The 26068-nt window shown below is 39.7% G+C and overlaps 1 protein-coding gene and 1 pseudogene across 1 annotated transcript; one reads left to right on the forward strand and one right to left on the reverse strand.

The window, feature by feature from the left end:
* Nucleotides 1–205: 205 nt before the first annotated feature.
* Nucleotides 206–25098, forward strand: PBLD (phenazine biosynthesis like protein domain containing). The gene is made up of 9 exons (XM_077125117.1): nt 206–358; nt 14242–14341; nt 14691–14789; nt 18138–18247; nt 18338–18367; nt 19454–19542; nt 19811–19989; nt 23117–23179; nt 24360–25098. Exons 1-9 carry the CDS (start codon nt 275–277, stop codon nt 24470–24472), a joined length of 867 nt encoding a protein of 288 aa, XP_076981232.1. The 5' UTR covers nt 206–274; the 3' UTR covers nt 24473–25098.
* On the reverse strand, nt 14987–15656 carry LOC143654524 (small ribosomal subunit protein eS26 pseudogene; annotated as a pseudogene).
* Nucleotides 25099–26068: the final 970 nt, after the last annotated feature.

Below are 26068 nucleotides of genomic sequence, written 5' to 3' on the forward strand. Positions count from 1 at the left end.
ATGATTGTGCTGTTATATACACTGTATGAAAACTCAATACAGTATTTGAAAAGATTCCATTTACTCAGTATGTTAAAATAAATTCAACTTAGAAGCTTTAAAAAATATCTAGGGACCACATATCTTTAAATACAGGTGTGTTAAAAATAATCGCTTGACTTTATACCTGGCAACTGCTAGTTGCTTCGCTACACCAAGTAAAATATTAACTTTTTTATTTTTTGCAACAATTAGACATAAAGTCTACCAACAACTTTAAGAACTTGCAAGAAAAATGAAGCTCCCTGTTTTTGTAGTAGATGCATTTACAACAAAAGCATTTCGTGGGAATCCTGCTGCTGTTTGCCTCCTAGAAAATGTAAGTACTTGGATTTGAAATTCTACATTCTGTAGAACCAATTAGTTCTTTTTTTAAAAAAAAAAAAAAAATCAGACCCAGCTGTTTGTTTACTTCTTTGGTTTGTATTCTTTGGTAAATTATATCAGCAACATTCATATCCCGAAGTTGATTTTGACCAAATAGTATGAAGAAAATGCTTGCACCTCAGTTAAGTTTAGAGAAACGAAGATTCATCTAAGGAAGAACTAGAATTAGTTAACACCAAATGTTCATGAGAATGAGATTAGATGAATTTTATGTGATTGGATATGACTTCTATTACATTTAGTCTAAGCAATTCTAGCTGGATATTTTTAACTCTACTTACAGTTCACACGAGTAGAAAGTCTCTTCAGGACTAAGAAAATGAGACATTTTGCAAGGAATTATAAAATTAAGTGGAAGGTACTAAGCCCTAATATATAGTGACTTTAGCTTACCGCAAGTCTCTTTTTTTTTTTCCTTGCACGGGCAGGCACTGGGAATCGAACCCGGATCTCAGGCATGGCAGGCGAGAACTCTGCCATCGAGCCACCGTTGCCCTCCCTGCAAGTCTCCTTTATTTTTTTTTAACTTTTGCATGGGCAGGCGCTGGGGAATGAACCTGGGTCTCCAGTACGGCAGGCGAGAATTCTGCCACTGAGCCACTGTCATGCCACAAGTCTCATTTTTAAAATGACTTTTTTTTTTTATTAGGATAAATATTAACAGAATAGTTTAATATTCCTTGACCTTAGGGGCGTTGTATTGGTCCCTGGGTAGTAGGAAACAAGCTAAGGTAAGGTTCCACTCAGAGCAGTTGGCTGGTGTAAGAGAGGATTACCCGAGAATTACTTAAGGGACACTAAGAAATTGATCTCAAACAAGTCATATTAAGTTGGGCAAAAAGCGTACGTTGCCTTCGAGTGCAAAGAATCTCATCATGGCCTGCACATTAAAATCACTAAGGAGCTTTAAAAAATTCTAAGTCCAGACTGTGTCTCAGACCAATTACATCAGAATCTCTGGAGGTGGGACTCAGGCATCACTGTTATTTTAAAGCTCCTCAAGTAATATGTGTGCATTCAAGGTTGAGAATCGCTAAGGTTTTACTGATTTAGGTGAATATTGTTAATTGAGTCCTCAGTACATAGCTGTAAAATGGTGATTTAAAGTCCTCATCTCACCTTAACAAGGCATCCTTCTTGCAGTCTTGTAGGTGGCATTCTCCCTCCTCAAAATGCAAAAAATAATAAATAAGTTAATAGGCTTTCTCAAGTACTAACTCTCAAGAGCTTGGGCATATTAGTGAGAGGATATTAACAACCAGATTCCAAATTGTGAGCTTTGTTAAAGAAACAATCTGGCAAACATAACTTCTTGTCAAGGAATTTGGAATTGACTAAAACTGCTAGGTCAAGATTCTTAGTAGATTTGCTCATGTCCCCATGTAATATCCTTGAAGAGATTTGAAATAGTTTTAAGTGATTTATATACTCAATTGTCACCAGATAACCAGAATTCGCATTATTTTCCAACGTACTCCTTTTACCTCCAGTAAATTCACTGAACACCAGACTTAGAGAATCTATATCTGTCTATCCATCCATCCATCCATCCATCCATCCATCCATCCATCCATCCATCCATCCATTATCATCTATCTACCTATCTATTTCTCCATTAAAATATATATTCCATGTTATTTCTGTATTTAGAAAGACTAGGAAAGAAATATTTTAGCTTAGAGCTTAACAAAGTTCAAAGCAATAGACTTAAGTACTAATGAAAGGAGGAAAAAGAAGACGAGAAAATCCCTGATTGGGGAAGAATGCAAAGCTCATTCAGGTCTTCCAACTCACTTGTTTGGGTCTTGGCCTGTGAGAACAGGCTAACTTGATGACCTGTCAGGGGCACGTGAACAGGTTTTATTTATTTATTTATTTATTTTGTTGTTAAATTTTTTTTATTTAAAAAAACAACCAATACACTCAGGACCACCAACAATGAATATCTTAGTTAACTTAACCATAGGCATATTTAAATAGAATATCCATATAATCATTGTAAAGCCTGTGTTTGCGCAGTAAGTTTCATAAACCAATTTAAAATTAAGGCAACAGGGAAAAAAATCTATGTATCCAGATAGCGAAGTTCTTAAATTCTAAATATTAAATGCTAACTTAGATACCATTTGATCAGCTGTCAAAACTGAATGTTCTCAAAATATCAAATAGAAAGTTCTTACAAATATCTGCATTGCTATAGTAAAGACCAATGAATGAATAGGTTTTAAAAATTAGTTTGCTAAGCCACTTCCTCATGTTTTCCCACTCTTTAGATATGAGAATCCTGTCCTCCTGGAGGTTTTTCCCAATTTATAATCAATACAAATTACAATAGATGTATAAACTGTGTTTTCTGCCCCTGAGTTCTTTGCCCATGGCTGGAGAGAGCGAACACCTGAAATGCCTAGAAAGAACAAAAGTGAATGTAGAAAAATATCAGAGACTCATAAGCGCTAAACCTTATAATGCTGACCAAAATCCAGTAGGTATACAGCATGTTGTAACACGTTGTACAAATATTTATTGACGTCTACCATGAGCCAGGCTCTGGGCTAGGGACCAGAGGTACAAAGATTAATATGTTTGCTTTCCTTGGAGGTGTTCAAAGTGCGTGTCTAGTGCATGGGTAAACAGGCATGTAAACCAATCCTTATCCAGCGGTAGACTAGGGAATTGAACTATGAGCTTTTGAATACTTGACAAAAGACTGCTGAAAAGAAAGTAAAAATTTCTGGGTAACAGTTTTAAGAGTTTCTATACAATTCTAAAGCTTTGTTTCATTTCAAGACAAGTGGTGTTTTAAAAACTTTTCACATGAGCAACCTATAACACTGTATGTTAGACGAAAAGAAGAATAGATTAAGGGCTAAATGGATATGCAAGAGATATTTGAAAAAAAAATTTAAACCTTAAAAATTTGTCATATGCCTGACAAACAGTTTGACAATAAAGATCATGTAGAAACATGAAAAATGTATAGAAACGATGTAAAAAATGAAACAGATATATTATAATGGCAGCTGTGTAAAAAAACTGCAGGGGCCGTGACTGGCTGTTGGTCAGAGAGCAGGGGTAGTGATGGGGGCAGGGGGAGAATGCTTTGTTTATTAGCCTGTAAACCAGCTTCAATATTTAGTGAAAATAACAATCAATAGATATATGAAGCCTATATATATTCTGCTTCATATTCTAACAAAGCCTCAGGTTTTTGTTTGGTGTGTGTGTGTATGTATATGTGTGTGCCTGCACGTGTGTTTCAGAGCAGGGTTTCTCATCCTCAGCAATACTGACATTTTGGACCACCTTATTCTTTGTTTTGGGGGCCATCATGTTCCTTGTAAGCTGTTCAGCAGCGTCCCCAGCCATCTCCCCACTCTTTCTCACCCCAACCCCGCACTAGTGATGCTAATTAAAAATGTCTTCAGACATTTCAAAGGTCCCCCCAAAGCAAAGTCATCACCAGTTGAGAACCATTACTTCAGAGGATACCTTTTTCAAAGAGTGGTTTATTCCTGAGTTTTGTTGTTAAAATTATCCACAAGAACAACTTCGTTGTGTGGTCAGGGTACACAGTTATTCCAATTCAGCTGATATTCACCGGGCACCTGCCATGTGCTGGCACCATGCTAGGATCAAATGTAGAACTCACACATCTGCATCATACTTTTGAACACTAATAATCATTTTTGGTAGCAGCAGTGAGGATTGGCTCCAAACTTTTAATGAGAGATGCTTCATTTTAGTTCCTGAGTTACTTGTTGTTCCAGTTTTCCTGGCTAAATTTAAAGAATGACAAAATCCGTTTATGGCCTGGTGGGCTATGATATTTAAGGAAAAGCAGGCACATAGCAATCCTGCATGCAATCCAACTCATGTGGAATGGCTTATGGTGCAGTGGCCAATCTCCAGTACGTGATACCTTCTCAGAGAGAGAATGCCTTGGCTAGATGTGATCACATTGTTTCAGATGCTCCTGGGTTTGTTTGTAAGATGTTCCAACTCTCATCTTAGTACCACCTTCAGAGGAGGGAGGAAGAGTACAGAGAAGGCTCTTCTAGGGGAAGGGAGGGTTTTGAAGTGTATTCCTTTGAGGTATTCAAGGAAGAAATGTTAATGTGGGAAGTTCTACTGCCATGTATCCTCAACGGCTTCTAGAACGTAGCTGTCAACTTTGGAAGCAGAGACTTTAGGCAAGTTCAGCCAAACACTGGGCTAAATGTACCACTCTAAGAGTAGGTTTTGTATCGATGCTCCCATTTTACAGATGAAGAGACAGAGACAGAGGAGGGCAAAGTAATTTGCCCATGTCACACGCTACTAGTGGCTAACTTAGGATACCTTCCCAGGTCTGCCTGACAGCAGAGCCCATGTGCCTCCCTGCCATCCTCATTACTAAACTAGAGTGTTCCTACGGCACTGAGGGCTGCCTTGTAGATAACACATGCCCTTATCCTCACTTTTTCAATGCCTGTCTTCCCACTAGACTACGGGTGTCATGAGATTTCAACCTATTCTAACTTATTCCTAACACAGTCTGCTTAGCATGTAACTAGGTTTCTGCTGAGTGATCATCAAAATATTACCATCAAATTATAGCGGAACTCCCTTCTGAGATGTCTAGTTAACGAACAAACATTGATTTTGTGTCCCTTTGGCCTGAGGGGCCCTGGTGGTGGTATGCAGAGTGAGTATGAGTGTTGAGTTCTGTGGTGGAGCTGGGGACACCCGGCATCCATAAGCATCATTGGGAACAACTGACGATGTCTTATGGTTCTAGTGCTGCACTGTGTGGACATAACTAACTTTACAATAAGAGATCCAGGTGCCTCAGACAGAATCTCCCACTGCTTCCTAGATGGTTCTAGAACTTTCTACCTCAAGTGTTTTTCCTTTGCTGGAATCTATCCACAGCAAAGGAACAAATGGACAAAAATAGATAAGGCAGGGCTATCATATTTAGGCTGTTCTATTTCTAAGCTGCCACAAGATGGGAGTATTTTAAAACTTTACTCTCCCATCTTCTCTCATTAATCTTTTGTGAGTCATATGGAACCTCCGTGTCCCAGCACAGTATCCTGGGACCTAGCAAAACAAACATGACTTTGTACTTGTGTTTAGAAATTGCATTCACATGAGACTGCCAAAGGGAAATAATATCAAAGCAAGAGAATTAATAGCTATCATTAGTTTGTAACTGTTATGAGTTACATTTGAAATCACGCTTGTAGTGTAAAATGGAAAAATCACTGGAATCAAAATTCAGTATTTTGGACGGATGGAATCTCATTTTTTAATTTCTGTGCTCTCAAAGTTGAAGCTTTACCCACACCCTTAGCCTTCTCATGATTCACCTCTATTTTGACCTTTGGTTCTGGTCTAGAAATCCAGTGAATGTCTAACTGTCTTTAGAGCATTTTGGGAGTGGCTACTATTAAACTTTCCATGTTATCTCTGGTGCCTCAGAGAAATAGCAGGTGCATTTTGAGTGTCCTGGGACACAATTACAGTTTTATAAATTTGAATTGCATTTGGTACAATTCACCAAGAGAGGGGGGATTAAGGAACTGGTGGGCAGTGATGTGTGTATTTTTGCTGGTGTGCAAAAAAGCCCATTTGCAAAGCAATCTATTAGATGGTGAGCTTGGCTGCAATTTGGGATGCTTTCATGCTTTTAAAGACTCTTGACCTATAAGTCACAGGAAGCAATAGATGAAGAAAGGAAAGACAACGACAGAGAATTTGGCCAGATCAGATAGAGGAGGGCCTGCCAGCCACTTCTAGTTCCTGCAGCCAAAGAGGCAAATCCAGGAAGACCAGCACAGGCTTTTCTTTATCACCCCTCAGTTACCATCAATGCTTGTGATTACAGCCTCTACTCCAGGGCCGTGAACGGCTCCCAGTTTTTCTCAGGAGGTGTGTGCACCCACGTGTGAACCAGTTTCCACAGGGAAAATTTATTTATTTATTTATTTTTTTATTAATTAACGGAAAAAAAAAGAAATTAACCCAACATTTAGAAATCATACCATTCTACATATGCAATCAGTAATTCTTAACATCATCACATAGATGCATGATCATCGTTTCTTAGTACATTTGCATCGGTTTAGAAGAACTAGCAACACACCAGACAAAGATATAGAATGTTAATATAGAGAAAAGAAATAAAAGTAATAATAATAGTAAAAAACAAAAAAACAAAAAACAAACAAACAAAAAACAAACAAACAAACAAACAAAACCTATAGCTCAGATGCAGCTTCATTCAGTGTTTTAATATGATTACTTTACAATTAGGTATTATTGTGCTGTCCATTTTTGAGTTTTTGTATCTAATCCTGTTGCACAGTCTGTATCTCTTCAGCTCCAATTACCCATTATCTTACCCTGTTTCTACCTCCTGCTGGACTCTGTTACCAATGACATATTCCAAGTTTATTCTCGAATGTCCGTTCACATCAGTGGGACCATACAGTATTTGTCCTTTAGTTTTTGGCTGGACTCACTCAGCATAATGTTCTCTAGGTCCATCCATGTTATTACATGCTTCATAAGTTTATCCTGTCTTAAAGCTGCATAATATTCCATCATATGTATATACCACAGTTTGTTTAGCCATTCTTCTGTTGATGGACATTTTGGCTGTTTCCATCCCACAGGGAACATTTAACAGGCCTTGGGAGTTCTTGAATTCAATTCTTAACATTGTTACCTTGCCGGCCAGGGCTCTCCAGCAGCCCCTCCAATGAGGAGGGGCTTCTCATTCACCCAGGCCCACAGGGACTCACGGGTGTGACAGACACCTATTCTACTCCATTCCTACCTCTCACAGATGCTAAAATGTCAAAGATCTGCTGGTTCAGTCAGTCTCTAATTTAATTGGAGAACAGAAGTGAAGTGACTCACCCAATAGCTTCCCTAATACAAAGCCCTTTGCCCACATTTTGCTGTCCAACTCGCGGTAGTCTGCCCTCTTTTGGGGGTCTGCCTTAAGACCCCATCTTTAAAGTCCTAGAGTATCTATCATCTCAGTCCATGTATCTCAATTATCGGCTCTAGTTTTGCCCACCGTGGTTGTGTGGCCGTCTTCACTCCCCACTTCGACGCGAACTCCCTTGAACACAGGGCCTTGTGTTTTGCACAATGCTTCCCAAGCGTTACTGTGCACGTGGGTCATCGGAAGCTCTTGATAAAATGGAGATTCTGATTCAGAAGGTCTGGGATGGGGCTGAAGACTGCATGTCTGACAGATTTCCCTCAGTGGTACCAATGCTGCTGGGCTCCAGACAGTACTTTGAATAGCAACCACAGCTGTTAGCACAGCACTCGTTAATTGATTAATTGCTGCATTCCTTCTGAAACCTTACAGGAGTCCCTTTTATTTGCTAGATTTTGGTTTTCCTAAAAGCAGGCTAATAATAATTAGTCTTCATTATGGGGAACAGTGTAGTGTGGCTGGTAAAGTATGGGCTTTGAGCGACTCAAATCAAAAAGCTAACTTTTTCAAGTTCTTACACTGTGTTGGACACTGTGATTAGCATTTTGTATGCCATCATGAAATTCAATCTTGTGAAAGACAAGTTTTTTACATTAAGTAAAAAACAAAAAACCCATTGTGTTGTATTTGGGTTTTCAAAAAGTATGTTATCATTCTATTGAGTGATTTCTCTTTCTGTAAGATTACTGAGTTTCTACAGGTTTTGAATACAATGCGCCTTTAAAAAAAGCTCAGTAAATTCTCCTGATAGGATTTGTATGCCTACTGATAGTTAAAAAATCATGATTGATTTTTCTCAATAATTGTTGTTTTATAACAGTGATTAACAATAACTTTTGTTGTTTCAAAGCATTTGAATCAATAAAAGAGTGTTTACAACATTAACTAGTCCTGGTGGGAATACAAGAGAAAAGGACCTCAAAAAGAGTATTAGCAAGGGGAACAAAAGCACTTTTTACAGTTCTGTCAGAAAGATCAAGGTTGAATTAATAAGAGGTACACAGAAAACTAGGCAAAAGAAAAAATAAAGCAATTATTATCGCAAGGAATTGCAAACCTTATGTAATACATGTAATTACTTTTTAGTTGTGAGCATTACTTGTTTAGTTATTTATTTTTTTGCATGGGCAGGCACCGGGAATGGAACCTGAGTCTCCGGCATGGCAGGCGAAAACTTTGCCTGCTGAGCCACAGTGGCCCGCCCTGAGCATTACTTATTTATATAAAGATAATTTAAAAAATTGATTTAACTAAATTTTCTTATATAACTATAATGAAAGTCTGGTGGGGAGAAAATTATGTGTGCGGTAGAGAGTGATTATTAGATACAAATCCTCATCTTCCATTGAAGTAAGTCAATAACTAATAGTTAAGAAAAAAACATAAAGAAGTAACAGGAAAAGCATGATATTTAGCTGTGGAGGTAAATGCCAGCAGAATGAAACTGTCTATGGAAGGTAAGAATTAGTGGTGGAGGGTTGTACCGGTAGTTCAGTGGTTAGTATGCCTGCCTTCCATGTAGGAGACCTGGGTTCGATTCCCAGACCATCCACCCAACCCCACCCCCCAGAAAAAGAATTAGTGCTGGAGAAGGGCAGTACATGATACTATCTTTCATTACAAGCACTAAAGTACTACTTAAACTATATACATCTCTTATTTTGATGAAAAAATTAAAATAAGAAAAAAAGCAGCTTCACTTTGAATCTCAGAATCACTGCAAGCCTGCAACAAATAGCTTTGGCTCTTTTCTTAACTCCAGATTTAATGCAAAGAGACTACTTATATCTAAATAAATCACCTGTGTTCATCCCGTGCTATTTATAAGATACCTATTACTCTAGTTAGCGTTATAAAAATAATTACAAGGCAGTGCACACTGGTTCAGTGGCAGAATTCTCGCCTGCCATGCCAGAGACCCAGGTTCAATTCCCAGGGCCTGCCCATGCAAAATAATAATAATAATAATAATAACAATAAAGCATCAACAATAGCAACTACCCTTTACTGAACTAGGTGCCAGCCATTGTTTGAAGTACTTTACATGCACTATCTTACATTTAATACTTACTATAACACTAGGAAGAATAAATAGGATCAGAACACTTAAATATGTGAATGTGGTAAAAAAGGGGAAATTTAAGTCATACATATATTATTAGAATAAAAAATTAAAAGATTAAACATAAGACTGTTCAACACAGTGAAACTCTCTTGTAAACAATGGGCTATCATTGGGCGGGCAACAGTGGCTCAGTGGCAGAATTCTTGCCTGCTGTGCTGGAGACCCGGGTTCGAAGCCTACCCATGCCAAAAAAAAACAAAACAAAAAGGTATACCAGATTGGATGATAAATTCAATTTATACCCCAAATTCTAACCAACTCCAAAGCTTATTTCTTTTTAAAATATTTCTATTGATATCTTCATACACCATCCAAAGTATAGAATCAATGGCTCAAATTATCATCACATAGTTGGGTATAAAAAAAAAAGAGTGTTTAACTTGCACAACTCAGGGAACTGAATTATGAATTTATTATTACAAAATTATGATTATCGGGACTTCCGGAGAAGATGGCGGCTTAGTAAGACGCGCGGGTCTTAGTTCCTCCTCCAGAAAAGCAACTAAAGAAACAGAAACAATACGAAACAGCTCCCGGAGTCACCACAGAGACCAAAAAGACAGCGTACCCCATTCTGGAACAGCTGAACGGGCAGGGAGAATCTGCTGCGGTGAGATACCCGAGGGGCGCACGTTTTCCCGGCCGGGGCGGCTGGCGACTGGGGTCCCCTCCATGCACGTGGCTCCCCGGTCTGACTGGGAACGTTGGATAGCGGGGCCCTCCCGTCACGCTTGGCGTCTCGGGCCAGCTGGGCAATTAGGACCGGCACTCTCCCAAGCCGCGGCGGCCAGCGACCCCCGCCTCCACGCGCCGTTTCCCGGGCTGACTGCCGTGCAGACAGACAAGCGCCACGAGCGCCACCTACTGGGCAGGAAAAGAAAAACAGAGCCCAGAGATTTCACAGAAAAAGCTTTCAACCAGCTGGGTCCCACACCCAGGGAAATCTGATCAAATGCCCAGACACCAGCAGAAAATAATGGATGACGCTCGGAAAATTGAAGATATGGCCCAGTCAAAGGAACAAACCAATAGCTCAAATGAGATACAGGAGCTGAGACAACTAATGCTGAATATACGAACAGAAATGGAAAAACTCTTCAAAAACCAAATCAATAAATTGAGGGAGGACATGAAGAAGACATGGGCTGAACAAAAAGAAGAAATAGAAAATCTGAAAAAACAAATCACAGAACTTATGGGAGTGAAGGACAAAGAAGAAAAAATGGAAAAAACAATGGATACCTACAATGGTAGATCTAAAGAGACAGAAGCTACAATTAGTGAACTGGAGGATGGAACATCTGAATTCCAAAAAGAAACAGAAACTATAGGGAAAAGAATGGAAAAACTTGAGCAGGGGATCAGGGAACTGAATGACAATATGAAGCACACAAATATACGTGTTGTGGGTGTCCCAGAGGGAGAAGAGAAGGGAAAAGGAGGAGAAAAACTAATGGAAGAAATTATCACTGAAAATTTCCCAACTCTTATGAAAGACCTAAATTTACAGATCCAAGAAGTGCAGCGCACCCCAAAGAGAATAGACCCAAATAGGCGTTCTCCAAGACACTTACTAGTTAGAATGTCAGAGGTCAAAGAGAAAGAGAGGATCTTGAAAGCAGCAAGAGAAAAACAATCTGTCACATACAAGGGAAACCCAATAAGACTATGTGTAGATTTCTCAGCAGAAACCATGGAAGCTAGAAGACAGTGGGATGATATATTTAAATTACTAAAAGAGAAAAACTGCCAAACAAGACTCCTATATCCAGCAAAATTGTCCTTCAAAAATGAAGGAGAAATTAAAACATTTATAGACAAAAAGTCACTGAGAGAATTTGTGACCAAGAGACCAGCTCTGCAAGAAATACTAAAGGGAGCACTAGAGTCAGATACGAAAAGACAGAAGAGAGAGGTATGGAGTAAAGTGTAGAAAGAAGGAAAATCAGATATGATATATATAATACAAAAGCCAAAATGGTAGAGGAAAATATTATCCAAACAGTAATAATACTAAAAGTTAATGGACTGAATTTCCCAATCAAAAGACATAGAATGGCAGAATGGATTACAACCCAGCAATACCACTGCTAGGTATCTACTCAAAGGACTTAAGGGCAAAGACACAGACGGACATTTGCACACCAGTGTTTATAGCAGCATTATCTACAATTGCAAAGAGATGGAAACAGCCAAAATGTTCATCAACAGACGAGTGGCTAAACAAACTGTGGCGTATACCTACGATGGAATATTATGCAGCTTTAAGACAGACTAAACTTATGAAGCATGTAATAACATGGATGGACCTAGAGAACATTATGCTGAGTGAGTCTAGCCCAAAACTAAAGGACAAATACTGTAAGGTCCCACTGATGTGAACCGACATTCGAGAATCAGCTTGGAATATATCATTGGCAACAGAGACCAGCAGGAGTTAGAAACAGGGTAAGATAATGGGTAATTGGAGCTGAAGGGATACAGACTGTGCAACAGGACTAGATACAAAAACTCAAAAATGGACAGCACAATAATACCTAAGTGTAATGTAACTAGGTTGGAACACTGAATGAAGCTGCACCTGAAATATGGTTTTTTTGTTTGTTCGTTTGTGTGTTTGTATCTTTTGTTTTTGTTTTTTTTCTTTTTCCTTTTTATATATATATATATATTATTAGTATTATTATTTTAATTCTCTTCTCTGTATTAACATTCTATATCTTTTTCTGCTCTTTTGCTAGTTCTTTTCCTAAATCGATGCAAATGTACTAAGAAATGATCATACATCTATGTGATGATACTAAGAATTACTGAGTGCATTTGTAGAATGGAATGATTTCTAAATGTTGTGTTAATTTCTTTTCTTTTTTTTGATTAATAAAAAAAATTAAAAAAAAAATTATGATTATCCTCTCCTAGGCATCAAGGGATTTGAGAATAGTAACTTTGTCCAAATCAAAAATGCATTTGTCTTGAGACTCCTTTAGAATGCAAAAACCTAACTAATGGGCATTTTGTTGATTAAAAAATTTATTTTCATTCTCAAAAGGAAAACTCATGTTTCAGATCCATTTTTTCCCTTGAGTTAAGTGGAGTGAGTGTATGTGTGTGTTTGTGTGCATGAAATCTTCACAATAACCTTGACTTTACTGTTGTCTCCATTTTAAAGGTGTGGAAACTGAGGCGCCATGAGATTGAATGATTTGCCCACTTTTGTACTGCTAGTGGGGTCTGAACCAAAGCCCACATTATTTTAACAGTTTATTTTGAAAGGCTGAAAACTTACAGAAAAATTTTAAGAATGGTATAATGAACACCCATATATACCTTTCCTCTAGATTCACCAGTTGTTACCATTTTTCCACATTCACAAAAATTCTTAATCACTGTGCCATTTATTAGGCACATCATGATTTTATTAAATATACTGTGATTACCTGACCTCTCTGAATTTAATTTCTTTATCTGTAGGGGAATAAAAATATTCATCTTGAGGATATTTTGAAAATGAGGATTGTCTTAATTTGCCAGGATTGTCTTTACTTGGGCTCACAGAATGCTAAACTATCAAAGATTTGACAGTTCAGTTCCTGATTTAATAGAACAGAAGTGACCACAAATACCACAATAATGTGTTGTTTAAACAAAGGGACTTTATTGGCTCATAGTTCTGAGGCTAGGAGAAGTCCAAAATCTAGAGGTCAGCACGGCTTGTTTTCTCCCTGAAGACTCTGGCATTCTGGTGCTGGCTGCCCCCAATCCTTGGAGTTCCTTAGCTTTCTTGTCACATGGCAATGCCCCCTCCTTTCTCACATTTGTGACTTATGGGTCCTCTTAAGACCTCTAGTAATCTGGATTAAGTTGGACTATACCTTAACTAAAAAATAATATCTCAAGAGGTCTTATTTACCGTGGGTTCAGACATTCAGGAATGTGGATTAATACATAAGAAACTGTTTTTTTTCTGGTGTGTACAACTGAATCTACCACAGGATTAAATAAAATAATGAATTAAATTTACTCACTTGGCACATGTATATTGAGCTCCTGCCAACCTTGGATGGATACCAGGTATTGTTCCAGGCTGGGGACAAAGCAGGACAGCATAGTCTGTGCCCTCACAGAGCTGAGAATCTAGAGGTTGGGAAGGTGGGGTAGAGAGTAAAGGTAATTTCAGGTGGTCTAAGTGCTGGGGAGGAAACAGCAGCTTTGGATGGAGAGCTCAGAGGAGGTGACCTCTGGCCTGAGGCCTGACCCACAAGAGGGAGAGAATTGTGCAAAGATCTGGAGGAAGAGCCCTCCAGCTTGTCCATACAACATATACAACAGAAAGGGAGATTGTGGTGTTTCCATTTGTGGAGACTATTTTTAGAAGAGAATAGATGCTTCATGACAGAGGAAACAAATAATCTGCAAAAAAGACAGAGGCCAGGCCAGTCAGTTTTTCAGTGTCTGTGTGAGTTTTAATGCTCTTCTTCACAGGGTGCTGCAAGCATGAATTTCTGAAAAACAATCTTTATAAAAGTACGATGAATTCCTTGGCCCTTTTTAAAACAAGTAACTTTCAATATAAAAAAAAATTGCTTTGTTAATTAATGGCTGTTGCTTTCCAAGAAAGTTTGATTTGTGTTTTTTGGAGTTTCAGTAAGCTTGTGTTTTTTGGAGTTTCAGTAAGCTTTTGTTTTTAATTTAGAAACTGGATGAAGACATGCATCAGAAAATTGCAAGGGAAATGAACCTCTCTGAAACTGCTTTTATCCGAAAACTATACCCAACAGACAGCTTTGCGCAAAGTAAATATGCATTTTTTTTACATTCTTTAATATCACCAGAAGCTTCTTTTATAGGTGGGAGAATAATATGTAAGGAAAAAGCCCATTTATTATTTACTTGTAGATGTGAGATTATGATCTGGTTTTCAGTTCTTCTGGGGGAAGGACTTGATTAATTTGAATGTTTCAGCTCCAGGTCTAGCACTGTGAACCTTAAAGTGTTTGCCTAGCCCTCTCTCCTCATTCTACAACATATTTCAGCTACTGATCATGATGATTAAATATTTAGGAAAGAATAATAAAATGAAAAGTTTGCTACCTACCTGCATGGGAATTATGTCCACTGCCTCTGGTTTTTCCTCTTCTGAAGGTTCCTGTTTTGGACTAAGGTGGTTTACGCCAACAACTGAGGTGCCTCTCTGTGGCCATGCTACCCTGGCTTCTGCAGCTGTGCTGTTTCACAAAATAAGTAAGGTGGTTTTCTTTTTTGAACCTGTGACTTAGCAAATAACTAATATTTTTTAAAATGTTGGGACTAAAGTAAATCAGAATACAGAGTAAAGAATGATAGTGTCTGTATTTTAGAATTTCATCAACTATATGAGACCAAAAGAAGAGGGCTTTATTTTGTCTAAAACCTAAAGTTTCTGTAGCACACAATCTAATTCAACCTGTCCGGATAGTTCATTAAAACAAATCAAATATATGGAGCCCAGAATGGGAATGAGGGCTTGTAACTCTGTATAGCTTACTGCAATGCCAGGATACATCCCAGAGTATATTGGGCAGATAATTAAAAAGTATTGGTGAGGTCGCTTGAGGGAAGGGAGAAAAAGTATTTCCAACCTAGGACAGCCTTGATACTCTTTTAAACACTAGGGACTCCCAAGTCAATAGGCCAAGCTCTTGATCTTTTTTTTTTTTTAAGTTTAGTTTCCATATTATATTCTTGCCAGAGAGTAGTTTTCCTTCAGTCTTTATGGACTCAGCTCCTTGCATGGGCTTTGGTGGAGGTTGTGGGGCAGCACCCGCAGTCCTAAATTGAGGTGGGGTGTCCTGCTCTTCCAGGCCTCCTGAGATCAGTATCTGGCGACCTTGCTGTGAACGACACTGCTTCCACAGTGATGTAGTTTCACACACAGCTTAGGAAGCAAATAGCCATCAAAGACACTTGCTTCAGAAATGTCCTGATGGCTGCGGCCTCTGTCATGTTTTGGATGATGAACTTCTTAGTGGCCTTATCCTTTGGTACTCAGCACTTGCAGTTCCTACAGCAAATAGGCCACACATGGCCGTGGCCCTTTTTGAAACGACCTTTCCTTCCTTTCTTTGTCATCTTGGAAGCAATCACCCGAGAGCCAAGCCCTTGATCTTGAGACTTGCTCTTGTGAATATTATTTCTGTAGCAGAGAAGCTAAGCTTACCTATAATTGTGCCTAAGAGTTACTGCCAGAGGACCTTGTTTGTTGCTCAGATGTGGCCTCTCTCTCTCTCTCTCTGAGCCCAACTCTGCAAATAAAATTACCTTCCCATCTACGTGGGACATGACATCCAGGGGTGAAAATCTCCTTGGCAACATAGGATATAATTCTAGGGATGAGCCTTGTCCTGGCATCATGGGATCAACAATGTTTTCCTGACCAAAAAAGGGGAAAAGAATTGTAACAAAACAAGGTATCAGAGGCTGAGAGAGTTCCAACAGAGTCAAGAGGCTATTCTGGAGGCTAACCTTACACAAGCTTCAGCTAAGTATTACTATTTACCATGGTTTGCCAACCCTCAACCAAAACCATTCCTGCCAACCCTAAAGAATACCTAGGGTTCTATCTGAGATTCTACAAATGTTCCATGCACTATGATTACTTTCCAGAAAACTGCAACCTCCAGATGGGTTCTTAGGCCAGAAAAGACCTTAAATCCAGAGAGGCCAGCCTCTCTAGAATATCAACCAGTCCCATCCCCCATCCCATGTTATTGACTCTCCTTTCCAACATGAAAAAGTTATAATAGGCATAGCCCAAATACCCCTAAAGATTGGGAGAAAAATCAAAGGAGAAGGTGGTGTTATAATAGAGAAGATAGGATTTAACAAATGAATATGACTGCTGAATCATCATATTGATATTTCTTTTAGTCTTCAGTGTCTTGGAGCAGCTAGAAGTAAAAACCTAAAATTATGGAACTGTAACCTCTACAAACTCTGAAATCTGTTCTATAACTAATTATTGCAGTGTGCTTTGAAATTTATTGCTTTTTTGATATATATTATTTTTCACAATTAAAAAAAGGTATAATAAAATCTAACCACAATTCCCCCACCCCCAGAAATAAGACCTAATAATATTTTGCTTCTTTTTAATGCTTAGCTTTGGGGGGGGGAATGGATCCTGCAGTATATAATAAGCCTCAACCAGTATTTGATATATAGTAGATGATGAATAAATGTTTGTAGAATAAATGAATATAGTATACATACTGTTTTGTAACCTATTTTAAAATGTCTTTATATTTTCAAACTAGGATGTAATAAAAGTGATATATGCAAAAATTTTTTTTCACACACTCTTCCTGATGAACAGAAGGGAGTGGTATAAGACATTGCAAAGTTTATTTCTTGTAGTTCATGATGCAGAAACAAAAGCAGCAACATTCAATAACACTTTTGCTTCTTTGAATGTGACCAGGCATCATTGAAAAGCCATGGCCTTGGTCCCCTAGAATGCCATTTTATTTCAAATAGTAATTTCTGATCTCTGTGACGAACACAGCAGGGGAGCTCAGATCAACAGAACAGGCATCTTACCTGATGTGATATCAGAGAACTAAAAGGTACACTGCCCTTCATATGTCCCCACCTGCACTGAAAGTTTACAGGAAGAGATTCTTTATTTTTACCTTTAAAGATTCCATGGGATCCTACTATATACATGCACCTTGTGATGAGGGGTTGCAGCAATTTAATTGTGTCATTTCCGGCTACATTTGGCTTAATAAGTAAAGATTGTGGGAATGTGGACATAGGAGAGATGCATGAAAATGCCCTTAAAGGTGTGTGTGTGTGTATAGGGGTGGATGGAAGCAGCCATGAACCAGAGGGGGGGCCCCAAACAGAAATTTAATCAAGGAAATTAACAGACAGTAATTAGGGGATTGGAAGTTGGAAAAGAGGTTCTTCAGAGAGTTATTTTAGATAGCGGTAATCAGGGAAGGTGTTATAGGCCAGATTCCCCCAGGAAGCAAACTCTGATACATTTGTCTGTGGAAAGTTTCAGGGGCAGTATTCTTGGACTCAGGGCTGGTAGGGGAGTGAAGAAAGCAGGATTGGGCAGAGAGGGAAGTTGAATTGCAAAGAAGCTGCGATAAGAAAGCTCTAGGCCTATTCCACAGGGCACCCTGGAGCTGGGAAGGCCCTTTAAGCAAAGTAGTTCCAAACTGAGGCAGAGGGTGAGGCCTTGATACTCCATTGACCAGATGGGGAAAGGGAGGCTCAAATAGGTTAAATAACTTACTCTCAAGGGCACAATTAGTACAGAATAAGCAATAAAGAGCTGGGATTTGAAGTCTTGCATTATAATGCCAAGTACCATAAGTGATGTCCTTGGTCCTCAAGTTAGAATCCAGTGGAGGTTTTTCTTCACTCTGTCTCCAGAGCCCAAAGCTGGGCCTCCATCACAGGACAGGAAAGCCCTGCCGGAGAATCTAAGACAATGAAACGGTGATCAAAACAGGCAAATGTAGAACAAAATTTATTTTCCTATTTATTGATTCCTTTTTAAACAAGTGTCCAATTGATAAAATAAGACTCTTTCTTGGCCAGAAAACATGAACAGCACTCTAACCTTTGTCACTCTGAGTGGGGAACTAAAAGCCAGAAGAGCAGCAGATGGTATCATCCTGGACCTGCCGCTTTATCCAGCCCACCCTCAGGTCAGCTCTGTTGAATTATTACCATAAACTGTACACAACCGATAACTTGCCTGCTTTAAAATGGTTTTGTTTTCTTCCCACCCCGTCTAGGACTTGCATGAAATAGAGGACTTGATTAAGGTTAGTTAAAGGAAGAAACCTGAATACGTGTAAAGGCCGTGTGTTATTTGAACGTGAAGATTTGGTGCCATTTGATTTGAATGGTATTGACTTTCACCTTCTGGTTGCTGCCCATGGCTCCTCATTCCATGTCCAGTTTCCTTTGCTTATAAAGACTTCAGCCATATCCGATTAAGGCCCACCCTTGTCCACTTTGGGCACACCTTAGCTGGAGCAACGTCTTCAAGCTGTCCTGTTTGCAGTGGGTCCACACCACAAGACCCGTGGTTGGGACCTGAACAATGTTTTCAGTGGGGGATGTGACTCATTTCTCAACAATAGAGGATTTTGTTCATGATAGAAAAAATTTATCTAATCTCTCTAAGCCTAGGGGTCAGCATTTGTAAGATGGGGATATTAAAAGGTTATTTATTGTATGTGTTGTCATTTTGTGTTCCTCCCTAGGAACTGGCAATAAGATTTCCAGCTGAGAATTATACTTCAAAATCAACAGAAGAATCCCCAAAGAGAAGGGCAGGGTTAGAGAGACTGAAAGACCCTGGAAAGCAATAATCTAGTTGCAGGAATTCCCTTTTAAAGGGGAAGGGTCATTGGTCAGCCATGGTCACTGAAGTGGGCAGCCCAAGCACTGGTTAAGGCAGAGGGAGTCTTAGTCATGGGAACTGGGGCATCTTGGTTCTTAAAGAGAATTAGAGGACCTGAAGCCACCGAATAATGGCTGATATACAGCAACCATGGAACAATCATCTGCTGTGCCTGGCAGCTGCTATGGTGCCAGGGGAAGGAGTGGGGGGCTTTTGTTCCCTCGTAATCTTCCTCAGCATCCCAAGCAATCTCCCAAACAAACAAATAATGTTATTGGATACGAGCAAGATTATGTGCAGCCTTAGGTAAAGGGCGAATTAAGGAATCTGTAGAGAATGCTGCCATGTTATTGACTATAACACGCAGTCCCAGTGAAAGCAGTGTGGTTGCCAAGCAAAGCATCATCAAGACAAATACTCCAGTCCCCACTTCCGGGTAAACTGCTAGCCCCAAGCCCTTGCCATGTAGAATGCTCCTGAGGAATTTTTGTTGTCTCCGTAGACTGCAATTGGTGACACACTGGTCCAGGACATCTGTTATTCTCCAGATACCCGAAAGCTCCTTGTCCGGCTCAGTGATACTTACAACAGGTAAAAGGACTTCTGGTCTCATAAGCACTTTGGAGAGGACTGAGCTGTATATAGCGCTGACTTGGTTTGGCTCTGCTGTATACAATCAAACCATAATTTATTAAGCCAGAAAATTTCTTTCTCCAGTAGGAAGATATTTCCACTTCCCTCCCATGTTGCTGAGGTGTTTGGGGCAATCTGCAAGCTGACCTAGTTTACAGGCTGAGTAGTTCACTATAGTGGGTGATCTTGAAATGGTTTTTTATAATCCATCCCATTTATGCACAAGGTCGTTTCTGGAGAACCTCAAGGTGAACACGGAGAATCTGCTGCAAGTTGAAAACACAGGGAAGGTGAAAGGGCTCATTCTCACCCTTAAAGGAGAGTCTGGTGGGCAGACGCCAGCTTTTGACTTTTACTCCAGATACTTTGCGCCATGGGTTGGTGTGGCTGAAGACCCTGTTACAGGTACTGTTTTTTTTAACTTGGGCCCAGAAGAGGGCTAAACGGTGGAGGAAGGGGTAACAAATAGCCATTTCAGTAACCATTCCTGTGACCTTTCAGGTTGTTTGGATTTTGAGCTGCCTTCCTATCTCTATCAGCCCACTTTCCCACCTCCTTCACTGAAATTGCATGTGAAAAACGCAAAATAGAAGGAGGCAGTATAGCAGGGTTAAACTTTGAAGTCTGACAGCACAGGTTTGCATACTAACTCTTGACCTTGGGCGACTGACTTAACTTTTTAATCTCAGTTGCAACATGTGGCTAATACCTCATAGGGTTATAAGAACACCATGCATGCAAAAACCCTTAGCTCAGTGCCTGGCACGTGGTAAGTGCTCACCAACTAGAAGCTATTTTAATGATAACAAAACTGGCTCCCTGAGCCAATACTTCCAGGTCTTCAGTTTCCAAATTCAGAGACTGATGTCCCAAGAGATTCCCACAACTTTCTTCACTTTCAGGGACAAGCCTGCCATTATCATGGCACGAGGTGGCCTCTTTGACATCTGGATAATGTTTGGTGTTTGAAGGATAAACTCCTGGACTGCAGATGGGGAAACAGGAACAGGAATAGTGTTTCTTTTCCTCTCCTCTTCCTTTTCCAGGCCTGTGCCCAAAGTGGGGTGGGATGGGCTTGGGTAGGTAGGGCTTTGGGATCTTCCACCACCAGTTCAAAGTAGAGGGATATCAGAGATGGATAGAAATGCCACACCTCCTGCTTACACCCGCTTTGAGCACCGAAGGCAGAAATGCTTGATGAAATCAGGGACAGAGGCTTTGAGACTCACATTTGGTCAGGTGGCAGGGGCTGGAATGACATCAGGAACTTATTCTCTGAGGAACAAAACAAAGGAAATGCAAAGCTCAGCAAGCAGGCACTTTCAAAGATTCAGGAAAATGCCCAATGACATTAAAATAGTCCAACTCAACCTTCTCCCATGAAAGGGAAGTTCTGAGCCGATTTGCACACACAAAGCTGCTTCATAAAGATTTTAATTGGCATGGAGGGCAAGGTTTTTTTTTCCTATTCAGCATGAAGGTCTTTGAACAGCAGTGACCAACCATTCTGGTTTTCTTGGAACAGAAGAATTTCTTGGGATACAGGACCTACAGTTTTTTTGTTGCATTTTTTTGTTTGTTTGTTTGTTTTGCATGGGCAGGTGCTGAGAATCGAACCTGGGTCTCCAGCATGGAAGGTGAAAACTCTACCTACTGAGCCACCATGGCCTACCCAGGACCTACAGTTTTAAAACTGGGCCAGAGCTGGGAATACTGGAGGAGAGGCCTTTTCCTCCCCATCCTTTTCTCTCCCAAAGGCTTTTTTTTTTTTAAACTTTTTTTAAATCGTAAAATATAACATATATAAAAAGCAAAGAAAGAAAAAAAAGCAATAGTTTTCAAAGTACTCTTCAACAAGTAGTTACAGGACAGATCCCAGAGTTTGTCATGGGCTACCATATGATCCTCTCAGATTTTTCTTTCCAGCTGCTGCAGAATACAGGAGGCTACAAAAAAAAATTTTTTTTTATCATCACAATCGACTTTTTTGTGAAAAATAACATATATACAAAAGAAAGCAATAAATTTCAAAGCACAGCACAACAATTAGTTGTAGAACATATTTCAGAGTTCAGTGTGGGTTACAATTCCACAATTTTTAGTTTTACTTCTAGCAGCTCTAAGATACTGGAGACTAAAAGAAATATTTAATAATTCAGCAATCATATTCATTCATTAAACCCTACCTTCTCTGTATAACTCCATCATCACCTTTGATCTTTCTATCCCATTCTTTAGGGGTTTTTGGGCTGTGGCCATTCTAACTTTTTCATATTGGAAGGGGCTGTCAGAATATGGCATAGGGAGATGGAACTAGCTGATGTTCTGGAGAGGCTGGGCCCTCTAGGTTTCAGGACTTATCTAGACCAGGGACCCATCTGGAGGTTGTAGGTTTCTGGAAGGTTCCCCTAGTGCATGGAACCTTTGTAGAATCTTATATATTGCCATAGGTGTTCTTTAGGATTGGCAGGAATGGTTTTGGTTGGGATTTGGCAAGCTACGATAGGTAGCAATGTCTAACTGAAACTCGTGTAAGAGTGACCTCCAGAGTAGCCTCTCGACTCTATTTGAACTTTCTCAGCCACTAATACTTTATTAGTTACACTTCTTTTCTGCTTTTTGGTCAGGATGGATTTGTTGATCCCATGGTGCCAAGAATGGACTCATCCCTGGGAGTCATCTCCCACACCACCAGGGAGGCTTTCACCCCTGGATGTCATGTCCTACATAGTGGGGAGGGCAATGATTTCACTTGCAGAGTTGGGCTTAGGGAGAGTGAGGCCACATCTGAGCAACAAAAGAGGTTCAGAAGTAACTCTTAGGCATACCTATAGGTAGGCTAAGCTTCTCTGCTACCTCCTTAAGCTTCACAAGGGTAAGCCTCGGCAGGCAATGGTGGCACAGTGGCAGAGTTCTTGCCTGCCATGCCTGAGACCTGGGTTTGGTTCCCTGTGCCTGCCCTTGCAAAATAAAAATGAGTAAACCTCAAATTTACTAAAGACTTTTCTATCATTTATTACTTTATATTTCATTTCTTCATTTTAATATCTATTCTCTGTACAATTGTGTGAAAAAATACTTCACTATAAGAAAAATTCTTCTGGCACCAAAAGCCCAGGAATATTAGCTTGGTGAAAAATTTGACCTTTTGTCAGACTTCTGACCTTTCTTTGCATATACTCTCTACAAGGAAGGAGATATTTTTGCCCTTGAAAGATGTAGGAAGGCTTATCTTGTTACATCTAAACAAAGATTAATCTTGTTTACCAGTTTAATTCAACCTTCAGAAAGTTGTAAAACATATTGGATACATGAGTTGGAGGCCCTTATCCATAAATTTAATGCCCCCCTTTCTATCTCCAGTCATAATTCATACTTTGCTGTGGCTATGGCTGACATAATCATCAGTTCATCTAAGGTTTAGTCAAACTGGAATTATTTTGCATTGTTGATTGTAATTGCTTATAAATTTATCACAATGCCATCACCTGTGTTCTTTGGGCTCGTCTCATGACTTTTTGCTTCATTTAAGGATCTGCACATACTGTTCTCAGCAGCTACTGGTCTCAACAGCTTGGGAAGAAGGAGATGCATGGTAGGACAGACCTTTTCCCATTTCTTCTTTATTTGCCTGATTCTAATCTGGTGCTCCTTCTCATATTTACTATTCACTTAAATGTAATGAAATATTATGTCTTACCCATATGGACATAAAAGGTTTTTTAATTCCTTTATCCTTAACCCTCTATCCAAAACCTCCTCCACTCCAAACAACCTCTATGTTCACGTCCCCCAATACACAGATCCTTCTAATGCAGTGACTGCCCAGTAGATGTTGAATGAAATTAACTAGCTGTGTGACTTTGGCCCAGAGAGGTTATTCATAATGTGATAGGTTGAGACCCGGTGACCACCAAGAATCCTTGCTGGTATTGTAATCCAAGTCCCCTAGTGATTAATATATTGCTTAGGGCCACTGAAAAAAGATCATAGTCAAATGGTGGCTACTGCCCTGATTATCAAAGTAGGAGCATGACTCTAAAGGGTGGAGACCACACGTAGTACAGGGAGGGCTAGGCCTCCGTGACTGTGTTTGGATTAGTAGGGTGGCTGTTCTCTTTCCTGGAGAAGTCTCCTTATTCCTCTAGATACTGAGTTCCAGGAAGATAGGAGCCGTGTGTCTTTCATTTGCCCGGCACGTGTGCTGCATGGTAGTGTAGGCTATGAGGGAAGGACCATCCTCTGTCCTTTCATGTGCCACATCTACAGCCAGGTAAATGGCAGTGGCCATATTCAGAGCTGGGAAGACGAGGCCTTCTCAAGACGGCCCAGACTCTTTCTTCATCTTCTCAGACTTCTAAGTCCACGCCTCTATGTTTTCCCACATCCTTGCTTACTCCTAGGAAGCTGCTGAGGGCGAGATGTGTCCAGGGCAGAACAGGAAGAGGTCAAGGAAGTGGCCCAGGAATGGATTCAGGAAAAGAAGATGTGAAACTGTGTATTTTGTAAATCAATAGAACGGAATGATCAAAATAAGAATGTCTGCACTTGTTTGGTGTTTTTTTTTGGTATTTAAAAAAAAAAATTGCCTGTGGCCTGTCGGTCCTCAGGAGAATGGCGGTGGGGCAGGCAGTTCCCAGGGCGAATGAAGGAATTTATTCTTAGAACTGACCTTGGAGGACTCTAAGGCTTGTAATAAGAAATCTCACTATGTTCTGGTAATTTAAAAGGGAGAAAATGATCTTAATTTGTGACTTGTTTTGTCTCTGCTTTAGCCTTTCAGTGTTCCTGCCGAGGAGGTGAGCTGGCGATTTCACTGCGCCCGGACGGGCGCGTTGACATCCGGGGAGGAGCTGCTGTTGTCTTAGAGGGCACGCTGACAGCCTGAAGACGCTGCGCTGAGATGCTGCTAGGCTGATGAAGTGTTTTCTGCCTAAAGGGAAATGTAAACAGGGTTGCCTTTAGCAAACTGACATATTAGTCCATTCAATCCTCACTTAGAAATAGAAGAATGGAGATATAAATGGGGATTTAATACTGCTTCCTGGCTAATTACTTAATGGAGTTTTGGTTCTATCTATGAATGTATTTAAAATGTAGGTAACCAGTAACAAAGAAGAGGTGGTTTCTTCTTTTGGTTATGATTCTTATTCAGAGAATGAGGGATTCATGAGGAGTGAGATTAAATCATTTAAATTGAGATGTGAGTACCTGATGGAATAATGGGATATTCTGCATCCATTAAAAAGACTCAGTAAGCTATGCGGAAATAAAGAAAAATATTCAGAAAAGTATAGTAGGCTACCTAATGTCATGTTATGTGTATGCGAATTATGAATTTATATGGGCAAGCACATGATCTGAGGAAAAAAAGTGAAGTCAATTCACATGTAGGGTGATATGATTGAAAATGATTTTAATGTGTCTAAAAACGTGTTTCCTTTCTTGTTGCATTCATGTATAATAACTAAAAATCAGGACAAAACCCAGAAAAATAATAATAAAAAAAAAGAACTGTGGGGCGGTGGGACGGTGGCTCAGTGACAGAACTCTTGCCTGCCATGCTGGAGACCTGGGTTAATTCCTGATGTCTGCTCATGCCAAAAAAAAAAGAACTGTGTATTAGGCTTTTTGATTATTTTTAGTTAAATAATCAAAGTAATGTAATCTGTCAATCATTTTCCTGATATGTGGTTTTAGGATAATAATTCAAAAGGGATTCTTCTCTTACCTTAATAAAATGTTTTTTAAATGAAACTTTATTGAGATATATTCACATGCCATATGATCATCCAAACTGTACAATCAGTGGTTTTTGTCCTTCTTTTCTTACTCATCTGTCCATATACTGGATAATGAGAGTTGTCAGTCACGAAGTTTTCTCAATAATACTGTTACACTGTAAAAGCTATTTAGTTATACAGTCATCTTCAAGAATCAAGGCTACTGGAATCCAGTTTAACAGTTTCAGGTATTTCCTTCTGGATATCCTAATACACTAAAAACTAGAAAGGGATATCTACATAATGCATATGAATCTCCTCCAGAATGACCTCTCAACTCTATTTGAAATTTCTTAGCCACTGAAACTTTATTTTGTTTCGCTTATCTTCCTCCTTTTTGTCAAGAAGTCCTTCTCAATCCCACAGTGCCAGTATCAGGCTTATCCTGGGAGCTATGTCCTACATTGCCAGGGAGATCCGCACACTGGGAGTCAGGACCCGTATAGGGGGGAGGGCAGTAAGTTCACCTACAGAGTTGTCTGAGAGAGGCCACATCTGAGCCACAAAAGAGGTTCTCTGGGAAGGACTCTTATGCACAATTATAAGTAGGCTTAGCTTATTCTTTGTAGGAGTAAATTTCGTAAGGGCAAGCCCCAAGATTGAGGGCTTGGCCTTTTAAATTAGTAATCCCCAATGCTTGCAAGAATATCAGAAATTCCCAGGTGGGGATGTTTAATATTTCCACATAAAATGGGTTTCAC

The sequence above is a fragment of the Tamandua tetradactyla genome, chromosome 13 (genome assembly GCF_023851605.1).
Source record: "Tamandua tetradactyla isolate mTamTet1 chromosome 13, mTamTet1.pri, whole genome shotgun sequence".
Classification (NCBI taxonomy): Eukaryota; Metazoa; Chordata; class Mammalia; order Pilosa; family Myrmecophagidae; genus Tamandua; species Tamandua tetradactyla.